At 33.5% G+C, this 12,535-nt stretch overlaps 1 protein-coding gene across 1 annotated transcript in view; it reads left to right on the forward strand.

Annotated features, from left to right (window-relative positions):
• The window catches only part of LOC112689538 (metabotropic glutamate receptor 2), a 310,121-nt gene that overhangs the window by 12,766 nt on the left and 284,820 nt on the right, over positions 1–12,535 (forward strand). Inside the window, exon 2 of the mRNA XM_025563298.1 lies at positions 10,657–11,223. Within this exon, the coding sequence (XP_025419083.1) occupies positions 10,749–11,223 (475 nt within the window). The 5' untranslated portion in view covers positions 10,657–10,748. The remainder of the gene's footprint in view (positions 1–10,656; positions 11,224–12,535) is intronic.

Genomic DNA, 12,535 nt, shown 5'->3' on the forward strand with positions numbered 1-12,535 from the left:
TGAATTTTATGTTTTTAATATTTTATCGCGCCAGAACTATCTCCCGCCGTCGCAGTGCGAGACCGACGGGTTGATGTGTGACGTCGTGATACCGGTGGCGTGGCATAGCGGATGGTAGCAGGTGTATGTGATTTTTACACCTTGATGCGTTCTTTGGATATGCCCATTTGGATACGGTTTTTTTATGTTTCTGAGTTTTTTGCTGGAGGGAATTGAATCCCAGTGATTTTGCCATATTTTTATAATCCGTTTATGGGCTTCATTCATGAGATCTTTAATTGGTAATTTATTTATGATGATAGAGGTTGATGATATAACCGCTTCATTTGCCATTTTATCAGCTTTTTCATTCCCGGGAATACCTATGTGGGATGGTACCCAAATATATTTAATTATGTTTTTCGATGTGGAAATAAGGTTAGTAAGTTGGTAAGTTGGATTACTTCATTTTGAGGGTGACGATCTTGTAGTGAGACAAGGGGCGCTGTGAGAGTCGCTTATTATAAGAGTATACTTATAGTTTGATTGTACGGCAAATTGGACTGCCATATATAAAGCATAGAATTCCGCTGTGAAGATGCTGGAGAATGACGGAAGTCGAAAAATTCTAACTTGCGGTCCGTCTACTATTGCGAAACCTGTCCCGTTTACATTTTTAAATGCGTCTGTCTAAATAAGTGTTAAGTCGTAGTATAGGAGGTCAACAGATTCGTAGAATAGAGCAACAATGAACGAGCTTGTAGTTACGTTTTTATTATATTTGAGAAGATCCGTATTAATATCTGGGGACCAAGTCCAAGGCGCTGGTATAGGAAAGACGGACTTGTTGATTAAATCTATATTAAGATTATTATTCTTCTTTATTCGATTGAAGTTTTCAAAGATCGTAGTGGGAGTTTCCGTTTTAGTATTTAGAAAATGTTAGTGGAAGTTAGAGGAGGATATGTGTTTTGGTTGATTTGAGAACTTGATCATATACTTAATCGTGTTAATGTTATGAATAATTTGGAGAGGAGGTTATCCGGTGTTACATAATATACTGGCTACTGGACTTGTTCTAAAAGAACCAGTAGCTAGTCTAATTCCTTGATTGTAAATCGAATCGAGTGAAGAGAGTGTCTTAGCTTTGGAAGTGCCATAAATGACTGAACCGTAATTCATGAATGACAGAATTAATGATTTGTATATTAATATAAGGCTATTCTGGTCAGAACCCCATGAAAGGTTTGATAAAGTTTTGATAATGTTCATTCTACCCATGCAACTAGTTTTTAGTTTATTAATGTGTGTTTTCCACGACAATTTGTGATCGAAAATGAGCCCTAGAATACATAAGTTGTCCGAAAAATGTAATGGTGTCATGTTCAAGGTAATTGAAGGAGAAGGTGAGTTTTTTTTTTATTAAATATGATGCCTTGTGATTTGGTAGTGGAAAAAATAAAGCCAGTCTTAGAGGACCATATGGCTAATGTGTTTAGAGACTCTTGTGAGAGTTGTGAAGAGGTTACAAGGTTTGTCCCACTGCAATATATGTTGCAATCGTCTGCAAAGAGTTTGTATTTGACGAGAGAAGGAAAATTGTTGCCGATATCATTTATAGCTACCAAGAAGAGAGACACACTGAGGACTGCACCTTGTGGAAGACCATTCTCGATATAATGAAAGTTGGATAGAGTGTTTTGGATTTTCACTCTAAACGAGCGATTGGTTAAAAAGTTTGTTAGAAACTTAAACATGTGGCCGTTAATATCCCATTTGATGAGCGTCGATAGTACCCCGTCTCTCCAAACCATGTCGTATGCCTTTTGTAAATCAAGTGAAATTAGAATAAGATGTTGGTTTCTTTTGAAGGCTGTACAGATTTCAGATTACATTACACACTTCAGTGTGAAGTGAAGATAGGCTGTCTATGGTAGAATAATTACGTCTGAAGCCACATTGTTGGTTTGAGATTCGATTTGTCGATTCAAGGAACCAAATGAGTCTCTTGTTAATGATTTTTTCCAGGATTATGCTCATAGTATTTATAAGGGATATGGGTTTATAGTTGTGAATTTCAAATTTGTTTTTTCCCGGTTTTGGGATGGGGATTACTGTTGCGATCTGCCATTGATTTGGAAAGATACCATGTATCCATACTGAATTGAAAATCTGTAGAAGAGTTGAGAGTCCATTTTTGGGAAGGTTTTGAATAAATTAATAAGGGATATTTTCGGGTCCTGGGCTTTTATTTTTGATGTAATGAAGGACTGATAGAAGTTCACTTAGGTTTAAAGGTAGGTTAAAACAATGTTCGTTGGTAAATGGGGTGACTAGTGGTAATGATGAATAAGCATTTTTATGGGCTAAAATTTCATCAGAGTAGTTTTGGTTGCTGTTGTTGTTTTGGAAAAACTGGGCAAACGCTTCCAAAACGCTGGTCGAAGATGTATAAATTTTGTTAAGATTATCTCTCAATCAATCTGGAGTAGGGGGAGATTTTTATCCTTTTAATGATAAAATTTTGTTCCGTAATGCTGAGGGATCTATTTTATGATTGATAGTCGAGGTAAAATTTTTCCAAGATAGTGTTTTGCTTGTTTTAGTGATATATCTAGCTTCCGCTCCTGATTTTTTAAGAAGAATATGGTCTAACGGGTCTTAGTTTTTTTGAAGCGGTTTAGTACATGTTTGTATTTTTTAATAGCGTTGTTACATTCGACATTCCACCAGGGTGTAGTTTTGTGTTCGTTGTTTCTTAAATTAATACCAATTGCTATGTTTGCTGCTTTGAGAATTATGTTAGTGAAATCGTTAAAAATAGAATCGATATGTTCCTGGGTAATGTTCGCACTTTGGTCAATTGGATTTAAAATTAAATCATGTTCGATAAGTTCGGAAAAAATTTTCCAGTTAGGTTTTGAGAGATTCCATTTGAAAGGGGGGTCATATGAAGTATTTTTATTTTGGATACGAATTTTTATAGGCCAGTGATCACTTCAACTATAAGAAGTTAGGACCTGCTATTCCATTGAAGGTACTAGATTAGAAGAGGTTATGGTTAGATCTAAGACAGATAATGTTCCGTTAAAACTGTTGTATCTGGTGGAGTCTCCGTTGTTTAGTAATATGATGGATTGTTCGTTTTCGATTATTTGTTTGATTGTTTTATTACGGGAGTCCGTGATATTACAACCCCAAGATGTATTTCGGCTGTTGAAGTCTCCCATTAATATAAAAGGTTTTGGAAGTTGGTCTATTATATTTTTAATATCAAAATACGTGAAAGGAGTACTGTCTGGTATATAAATGTTACAAATACAAATTTGCTTATCGAGTTCAACTATCGTCGCTATTGTTTCTAAGTGGGTTTGGATTGTGACTTCTTTGCTTTCAATATTCCTATGGATGAATATCGCTACTCCTCCACTAGTTCTATTTGTTACTGTACGATTTTTAATATATCGTGTAAAGTTTTTAAGGTTGGTAAGTTGAGAATTTTTTAAATTAGTTTCTTGGAAACAAAGTATAAGTAGGTTGAGTTCGAAAAGAACTCGGTTTATATCAACGGATCTTTTGAAAAATCCGTTTATGTTCCATTGAATAATACTGGTAATGAATAAAGGGTGATTATTAATTTATTTTTTTTATTATATATTTTTGGAGTTTTTAATTAATTTTAGTAATAATTTGTTAGTCTTCTTGAGGTACCATACTTTTTAAAAGGAGATTAGCTAATTTTGTCAGTTTAGATTTCATTGAACGATCTGAGATTTTAGGTCAAACCTTTTCAGTTATATCTATTAACATTGGTATATCTGCATTTACTTGTTGACAAAGTGAATGAATGTTAATGGCATTGTTTGAAAAATTTTCAATAACTTATTGATATTGAAGAAGAGATAGTGGATGGTTAATGAAAATTTCTTCAGCTGGTTTTAGTGGATTTTCCAACGAAGTATCATCTAGATTTGAGAAAGAGTTCGTCCGGGAGCTGATTTTTGCTTTTTTTTTTGTGGGTTTATTTGTAGCGATGGGCGACGTTGGTAAGTTTGTTGTGAAGGGAGATTTAAGTGGCGAGGATGCTTCATAGAGAGGTCTTTTATTTTTATCATTTGTTAAGATAGGGGTAAGGTTATATTTAGGCGTGTTTGATACATGTTCAATTTTTTCTAGGGTTGACTCAGTTTGTTTATCATCTGGTGAAAACGGTGGGGTAGATGAAGTCAAAATAACTTCAGGGGGATTTGTGGGTTCAGCTCTGTCCATGGGTTTTTCATCTAATGACACGTATATAGAAGGGGCTGTGCATTGAAAAGAGTTCACAGTTTTGTCGGTTGATGTGGAAGGGAAATTCTCTTCAACTAGAGCTTCCGAGGTATTTGGATGTTAATTTCATTTAAATCGATAAGGTGAACATTTTTAGATTTAACTTCATTATTTTTTTTACAATTGGATGTTGTGTGGCCAATCAAACTGCATACGAAGCATGTGATTTGGTCGTCAGTGAAAAAGATTCTGAACCGGTTTTCGTTAATAATAATTAATAACGAGTTAGGAAGCTTAGGGACATATACATCATTGAGGAACATTTGACGACGGAAGTTCATTATATGTTCGTAACCTTCAATTTTGATTCCAGCTTTGAGGTAGTTAATATGCGAGATCGGGATAATATCTATACTTCTAAGAGCGTCTATTATAGCTTGGTTAGGTATGGATGGGTATACGTTAGAAATAATAAATCTTTTTGCGGATTGATTAGTCTACGTATTGGTATTAAATAGTCGTTAATATTTATGTGTTTCGTTGTTAGCATTAAGTTGTCCAAGATTTGTTTGTTGGACAAAAAAATGCAGAAGCGGTTGTTTGATATTCGGGAAACAAATTTAATGTTTTTCGAAAAGACTATTTTACTAATAGCTAGGATATATTCAATTTGAGGTACGCCGTCGATAGAATTAAATACAATAGTCTGTTCCCTGCTCGAAGTCTTTTCCACGGCGGCGGTTGCAAAATTTTTATTGTAATCTGTGTTGTTGTTCGATGTAGTATTGATGGTATGGGTAATTAGAGCTTGTGAGTCGGAAGAAATATATTAGTCATTAGTGAGTGACGCGATAGTGTTCGCTGCCTGTTTGTTATCGGTGAGAGGCTCTGGAGAGGAGGAGAGTGTAATGTTTTTGTTATCGGAGGGCTGTGCGGTGTTGTTGGGATTGCTGAGTGGGGAAGAAGTTTTACAATTTGTGTCCGCTACAGTGGCATTAGAGGCTGACCGAGGAATCGAAGATAATTTAATATTTTGTTTGTTTAAAGTTGATTGTATTGGTGTTGATGAGATGTTAGGTCCGTTTCACACGGACCACTTTACGTATCGCCACAGAAAAGACACAATGGCGCTACTGATAAAAATACATAATTTTTAATTAATGCTTTCACATGATGTGTCGCCACAGACGGGTTTATGCGGTCGGTCCCCGCTAGAAATCGCGTCACAGTTTGTGGCACCACAGTTAGTGATACATTGAAACAATACATTCATTTCATACGGACCACACTACAAGCGACCACAAGTCGTAGTAGTAATAATAACTCGTATCTACTAGTAGCTTCCCTGCCCCCCGAATTTGAGAAATAGAATATTCTGGAATATTCGATTGAAATATTTCTAGAAAATTCTCCAGAGCATAAAAAGGATGGCTGGTGGTATGCACAGTGATAGTTCGTCACTATTTACGCAGTAGTGTAAATCTGGTGTTATTATCACGATGGATGAAAACGTATACGCATATTTTGTTGTTCGAGTTTTGCGTGTGCTTCGCGAACGCAGAAGAAAATATCGTCGATATTGGATTCATCCTTTAAATATGTCAAGATTAACTAATGGTCAGTTTTATATTTTATTTAATGATTTAAAATGTGATCCTGAAATTTTTTTTAACTATTTTCGAATGTCGCCTAATTCTTTCGACGAGTTGTTAACTTTGTTGACGCCACATATATCAGCCATGGACACTAACATGAGGCTATGTATTCCTCCAAATGAATATTTTATTATTATATATTTTAATATATATTAATATTAATATTAATATTTTATTTTAACGAATATTTTATTTCTAGAACATTCTTTGGGCTATATACTGTATAGGCAACAGTGCTGAAAATCCGCATGCATAAATGGTTATTATAGTTTTTATTATACTGTCTATAATATTATTGATTGGTAAAAACATACATTTTTTTTTTTCAAAACTCAGGAAATTTTTGGCACCACACATAAATAAAATAGTTAATAAATTTGTAACTACCGTGTGGTTATCGTGTGAAAACTGTATCGTTCGTGTGGCGCCACTGTGTCTTTTCTGTGGCGACACGTAAAATGATCCATGTGAAACGGGCCTTATGTTTTGAACGATTGGATTTATTAAGATTCAACATTTTAGGCATGTTGTTGCCCTTGGAGTTATTCATGGCTTGACTATTACGGTGTGAATAAGTTATATAATAATAATCTTATCATATTACCTACTGGACGTCGGTAAGGTTGACGATTTGACGTGCTATCGGAAGCTATAAAAACGTTAGCGTTATAACACACGTGATGCACTGTCAGTGGTCAAACACGAACTATATATACTTTTATTCTTTTATAATAAATCCATAAAATCTAAAAATATTTTGATATTAAACTGGCATATTACCACTTTACGGGTATTCCATGTGATTACGATATTCCGCGATAATTTTAGATTTTTCGTTACAATTATTGTACCTATCATCATTACATGTGTTGACGTATTTTCTGTTGCTATTTATTCGATATTTTATGAAAAATACCCAGTATTCACTAACTATAAACTGTATATGACGTTCAAAAGTTTACGCAGTACTAAATAATTCAGTTCAACGGCCCAAGTATACGAGTTACGAATATTGTAAATCATTACATATAAGTTGTTAAAATAAGTTGCATGTCCCCAGCCCTCCCACCACGGACTTTCGAGTTCAAATTTTTACAGTAATTTATATTTCGTTTGTGCATGTTTGTGCTTTTATTCTCATCGTTTGTGCTTTATCCCATTTCCGAGATGTTAAACATTGAAGAAGGGAGGGGCTAAGGACTTAGCCTCCCCACTAACCAATTTTTTATTTCATATTGATCTGTTCGTTTATTTCACGTTTGTGCAGATTTGTGATCAAATTTTAACAGAAAATTCGGATTTATTTGGGATTTTTTTTATAATAACCCACTTTATTTTTTTTTTAAAATTAATTTGCGTACAAAAATTTAAATATTCGACATTTTGACGTGTATTTTAAAACAATAAGAGCTCTTCTCTCCAAAACCCCGAAGCGATATAATCATTATTGATGAATTTTCATTTTGAAAAAAATTTAATAATAATATCATAACACGTTTTTAAAATTGTATGAAACCTTTTTTATTTTGTCATTTTTAAATTTGGATTGACGTTTAAGCGACCATTTTATCCGGCCACGGAATTTTAGATCTGACAGGCTACTGCGAATTCGTACTGAAACTTATGGGTACCTACGTGTCTAACCTTAAACACGGTTTGTAAACAATACTTTTGAAAAAGTATTAAGATACTAATACTAGTATTCGAATAAAAAGTGTTAAAAATACTTTTAAAATACTATTATAAAAATGTATTTTATGAATACTCACAAAGTATTTGAATATAAATCCAAGTATTTTTTTTAATTGTATGCTATATAATGTATATGTATATTGTACACCAGTATAGGTACCTATTATGTTACTATTTTCTATGGATCTTAATTATTATAACATGTCTGACTATTTAGAGATAAATATATTTGCATAATTTTTTTATTATTGTTAAATATAGCAGAGTGTAAAATAAATTCGTTTCTCGGTGCCATGATATCAGATATAAAATTTGAAAGTAATATATTGCATATATTAAATATATATTATATATATATATATTTTTACATGTTTGATAGATTTTGCAGGAGAGTACATATTTTAAAATTTTATGCTTATTTTGCATACTTTGAAAAATTTTTCAAATTTAAAATTAAAAACTATAGATACATATTTCAACCGATCGAAAAAAAAATGTATTAAGAGGACTTAATACTTCCAATAATATACTATTTGCAAACTACTTATCGTATCTCGTTATAATTTTTGTTTAGTATAAATAATACTATAACCCCGTTTCGACTATATAACCCACTGGATATTAATCGGATGTCGATAATAGTAGATATAGAATATTAGATTATTTGTTTAGTGTTCAGTTCAGTCGATTATTATCCGTCGTTGTTTTTGCGTCTCGCAACCAGACAACGTTGATTCATACGTAAAATGTCGTACGCGTATATTTTGTAATATTGTATAATGCCGAAAGTACAACTGTTTACGAGTAGCCGAATAAACGAACAGTTCAATAATAAATAAAAAATTGGTTACTTACATATACTTAATTTACTTTATAAAATGTGTTAGTAAAATAATATACACTAAAAGTTTGTTTAAATATATTTTGAATTTATTAAGCATGTCCTTAGGCCCCTCCCTCCTTCAATGTTTAACATCTCGGAAACGGGTTAAGCACAAACAACGGAAACAAAAATACAAACAAGCACAAATAAAATACAAACGACTGTAAAAATTTGAACTCGAAAATTCGAGATAATGGGGGGGCTAAGCATGTCCCCAGCCCCCCACTTTAAAAGTTAGATAATTCGGAAACGGGTTAAGCACAAACAACGGGAATAATAGCACAAACATGCATAAATGAAGCACAAACGACTGTAAAAATTTGAACTCGAAAGTCTGAGGTGGAGGGGCTGGGGACATGCAGCTGTTAAAATAGCTATACTATCGTTATACCTATAATATTTTAAACTATTCTTATACTATTGTATCAGGCATCAGCTACTACCCACTCGGCACCCACTAACCCACCCATTTCAATATGTAAGGCAGTCGTCCTACATCAATATAGGTCTCGGCGCCCCTGACTATAATAGATGTATGTGAATTCAAATTATTTTTAAAAGTGCTTAAATAAATGTGTTAAGTTTTTTTGATGATTATATACCAATTCACACATACGAGTAAGTTATAAAAATTAGTGGTTATGTAATATTTTTAATTTAAAATGACTTCTATAGAATATTAATTATAAGCTACTGACTTTTTATTCATGCTTTTATATCTATTATCATATTTCAAGTATCTATATTTAAATCTTTTTATTTTAATTTGAACTTCAATTTTCCTAAACATTTTAACCCACGTATAACAGCCATGGCCTATTTATAATATAATAGTACCATCATTTTTATAAAAAAAGCTTTCCAAATAAATTGTACAAAGGAACGCTTCCTTTATGGTGCTTATATTGTATAAACCTTTTGTTTAGTTTTTTTAACAGCATTTTACATTATTAAAGAACAATTTTAATTCCACTATTTCTATTTCTATCGTTTTAAATTAAATAAATTTCATAAAAAAAAAAATGTTTTGCCTAGTATCGACTTGATACAATTTGGAAATTAATGGAAACGCGAAGTTTCAATAATTATATTACAAGCTATAGCCTATGTAAACTTCGAGAGATCAAAACGAAAGTATAGTATTTCAATGAATTATTTCAGTGTAAAATTATTAAGTCTAAGACAGACAAATTCGCGGATTTTTGGTAAATATTTATTTTCCTTCGCATTACGTAGCGTAAACATTAATGCGGTGCAAATCGATATTATTTCTACTGAGCTTGTGATTTATGAAGTGTTTCCGTCAATATCGGTTCATTTTAACGTAGTCTAATGCATTCATTATGAAATACAAACATGTAAATAATACTCCAGTCTCGAATATTCCAAATCGTAGATTTCCCAAATCATAGGGTATGTGTTAAAATACGTTAGAAATTTTCTACTCGTCGGATGTATCTATCGAGTTCAGTTTTCATGGACGAAAAAACAAAAATAAAAATGAATTTTTCAGTACCGTATAACTACTATCGATCAACTGCAACGACATCGTTATCGCAGAAAAATCCGCTTCAGTAGCTGTCACGCACTCCGACACTAGAAACATCCAATTCCCCGTATTTCCTAGTAAACACTTCAAGTTAGTGCTTGGGGCAGAAAATTCTGAAGGGCGACAAATCACTTTTAATTTTACATTTGTATTATATTTAACTAGAACTAAAATAAATGCAACTAATAATTGTTTTATTTTATTAAAACCGATGTATACTCGGCACTATTGGATTTTGAATATAATTTAAAAATAAACTATTTAAGTATTTTTTACTAACATGTTTATTATCATTATATTTTATATTATATTTTTAAAATGAAGTTTTTTTATATGAATGTATGTATGCATTTTTATAATAGCTGTATATTTTTATTTTACATCACTAAATTTTTAAGCAATAAAGAAAACTATAATTGTATGCTTAAATAACATTTTTTAGACTAGAAAAATATTTATATTAAAAGGCGGCAATTTGTTTGTGCTTAAAGAGGCACAATGGTTAAATCTGTTATTGTCCTTATCTCTCCCCTTATGATCCGTCCTTGCACGTCAGCGGTGCACACCGTGCAAAAACATAACGTTTAACATGAGTGTGCATATAAATGAATGTATATATTTATTTACAGGGGATGTGACGAGACGGAAGGTCTTGTCGCCGGTCGGCCAGTCGAGTTCAGGGACGACGTTACCGCACCGGGTCCGTGTTCCCGGTGAAGCCATGGGCCGGGTCGCGATGTCTCCTTCCACCGTGGCTGCCGTGGTCGCCTTGGTCGTAACGATATTGATCGCGCTGCTACCCATCCCGGCGCTCTCCAACCACACCGGATGGTTGCGCCGGGTGCCATCCATGCAAACGCCGTCGCCGGACGTGCGTATGCGTCACATGCGGCACTCCTCGTCCCCGGCCAACGCTGCCGCCGTCGTCGAACCGTTGGTGTGGCCGTTGAAGAAGGAGGCAGTGGTAGACGGTGACCTGCTGCTGGGCGGGCTGATGATGGTGCATTCGCGTGAGGACACGCAGTTCACGTGCGGTCCGATAATGGCCCAGGGTGGTATACAGACGGTAGAGACGATGCTCTACACGCTGGACCAGATCAACAAGCGGTGGACTAAGTTCAAGATCGGGGCTCTCATACTGGATGACTGCGACAAGGATACGTATGGCTTGGAGATGGCCATAGACTTCATAAAAGGTCAGTGTCAGCGTAGGGATATAGAACGACGGTTCGGTGGTAGTTTCGGTGTTCCAGTCAAATCATATCCCCGGAAAATATTACCGGGGGGGATGAGGGGTACGATTTTCCTAGGCATATTTCATCTCCTGTAAAATTATCTTAGGTTATCTTTACCCCCAGTAAGATTATCCTAGGATAATAATACCCCCTTCAGTGGGTACGATTATCCTAGGAAAGGTTTATCCCTCGGTAAGAATATTCTAGGATAATATTACCTCCCGGTAAGAATTTACTAGGAATATTGTACCTCGAGGGGATATGATTTTCCTAGGATATTTTTACTCTCCCGGTACAATATTCCTACGTTCTACAAATATTATTATCATTAAATTTCAAAAAATACTTACACGTATTAACTGTGTAACACCAGTGCTGGATATCATTTTTTAGCATTTTGTGAAAACGAAATTTGAAACCATCAACTACTTTCAACGTTTTATTCTTTTCGCTTTTCATAACGTACATTTTTATTATTATATATTATTATTATTATTATTTTAAATTGAAAAAAAAAAAATGTAAACTATAGACTGCATATCATAGGCGGACATTTGGCTGAATTTTTGGGGGGGCTATAATAATTCAATGTAAAATAACCCACAGGGGTTTCGCCTCCACACCCCCTTTCCATGCTCAAGTAAAACTTATTAATGTTAAAAATATAGATATGTTTATTTTATTGTATATTGTATATTATTATGTTTTATTAAAAAAAACACTAAATAACGTATATTTAAAATAATTAATATTTTATTTTAATGAAAAATATTTATTTATATCAGCAAGATATTCAAAATATCATCGCTTTTTATATTTTTCAATATATAGTATTGAAAGATCACTGAATCTATCTTGAACAAACGATGTCCTTAGCCAAGTTTTTATTTTTTTCATTGCACTGAAACTTCTTTTGCAAGTAGTAGAACTAATTGGTATTATTAATGTTATTGTAAATAGTTTTTTAATTCTTTTTTATTTTACGATTTTCGAAAAAACGAACAGATAATTAAAAAAACAACGAGTAACATTTCTAACAAAGTTTCAATTTTGGAAGGACTATTAAAATATTTGGGAGGGCTAAGCCTATATCCGCCTATGCTGTATTTAGACTGTAGAGCAACGTAAATCTCAAGCGTAAGGTCTTCGATCAAATGCACATAAGCTGCTAGTAATATATTATATTAGTGAACATATTATTATTATCTGCATCGATCAATCAGAGATTAATACTTATCTTTAAATTGAACAGTCGACCGGAAATCGGAATATC

The sequence above is a fragment of the Sipha flava genome, unplaced genomic scaffold (assembly GCF_003268045.1).
Source record: "Sipha flava isolate LNK unplaced genomic scaffold, YSA_version1 112_pilon_pilon, whole genome shotgun sequence".
In the NCBI taxonomy this organism is placed as follows: Eukaryota; Metazoa; Arthropoda; class Insecta; order Hemiptera; family Aphididae; genus Sipha; species Sipha flava.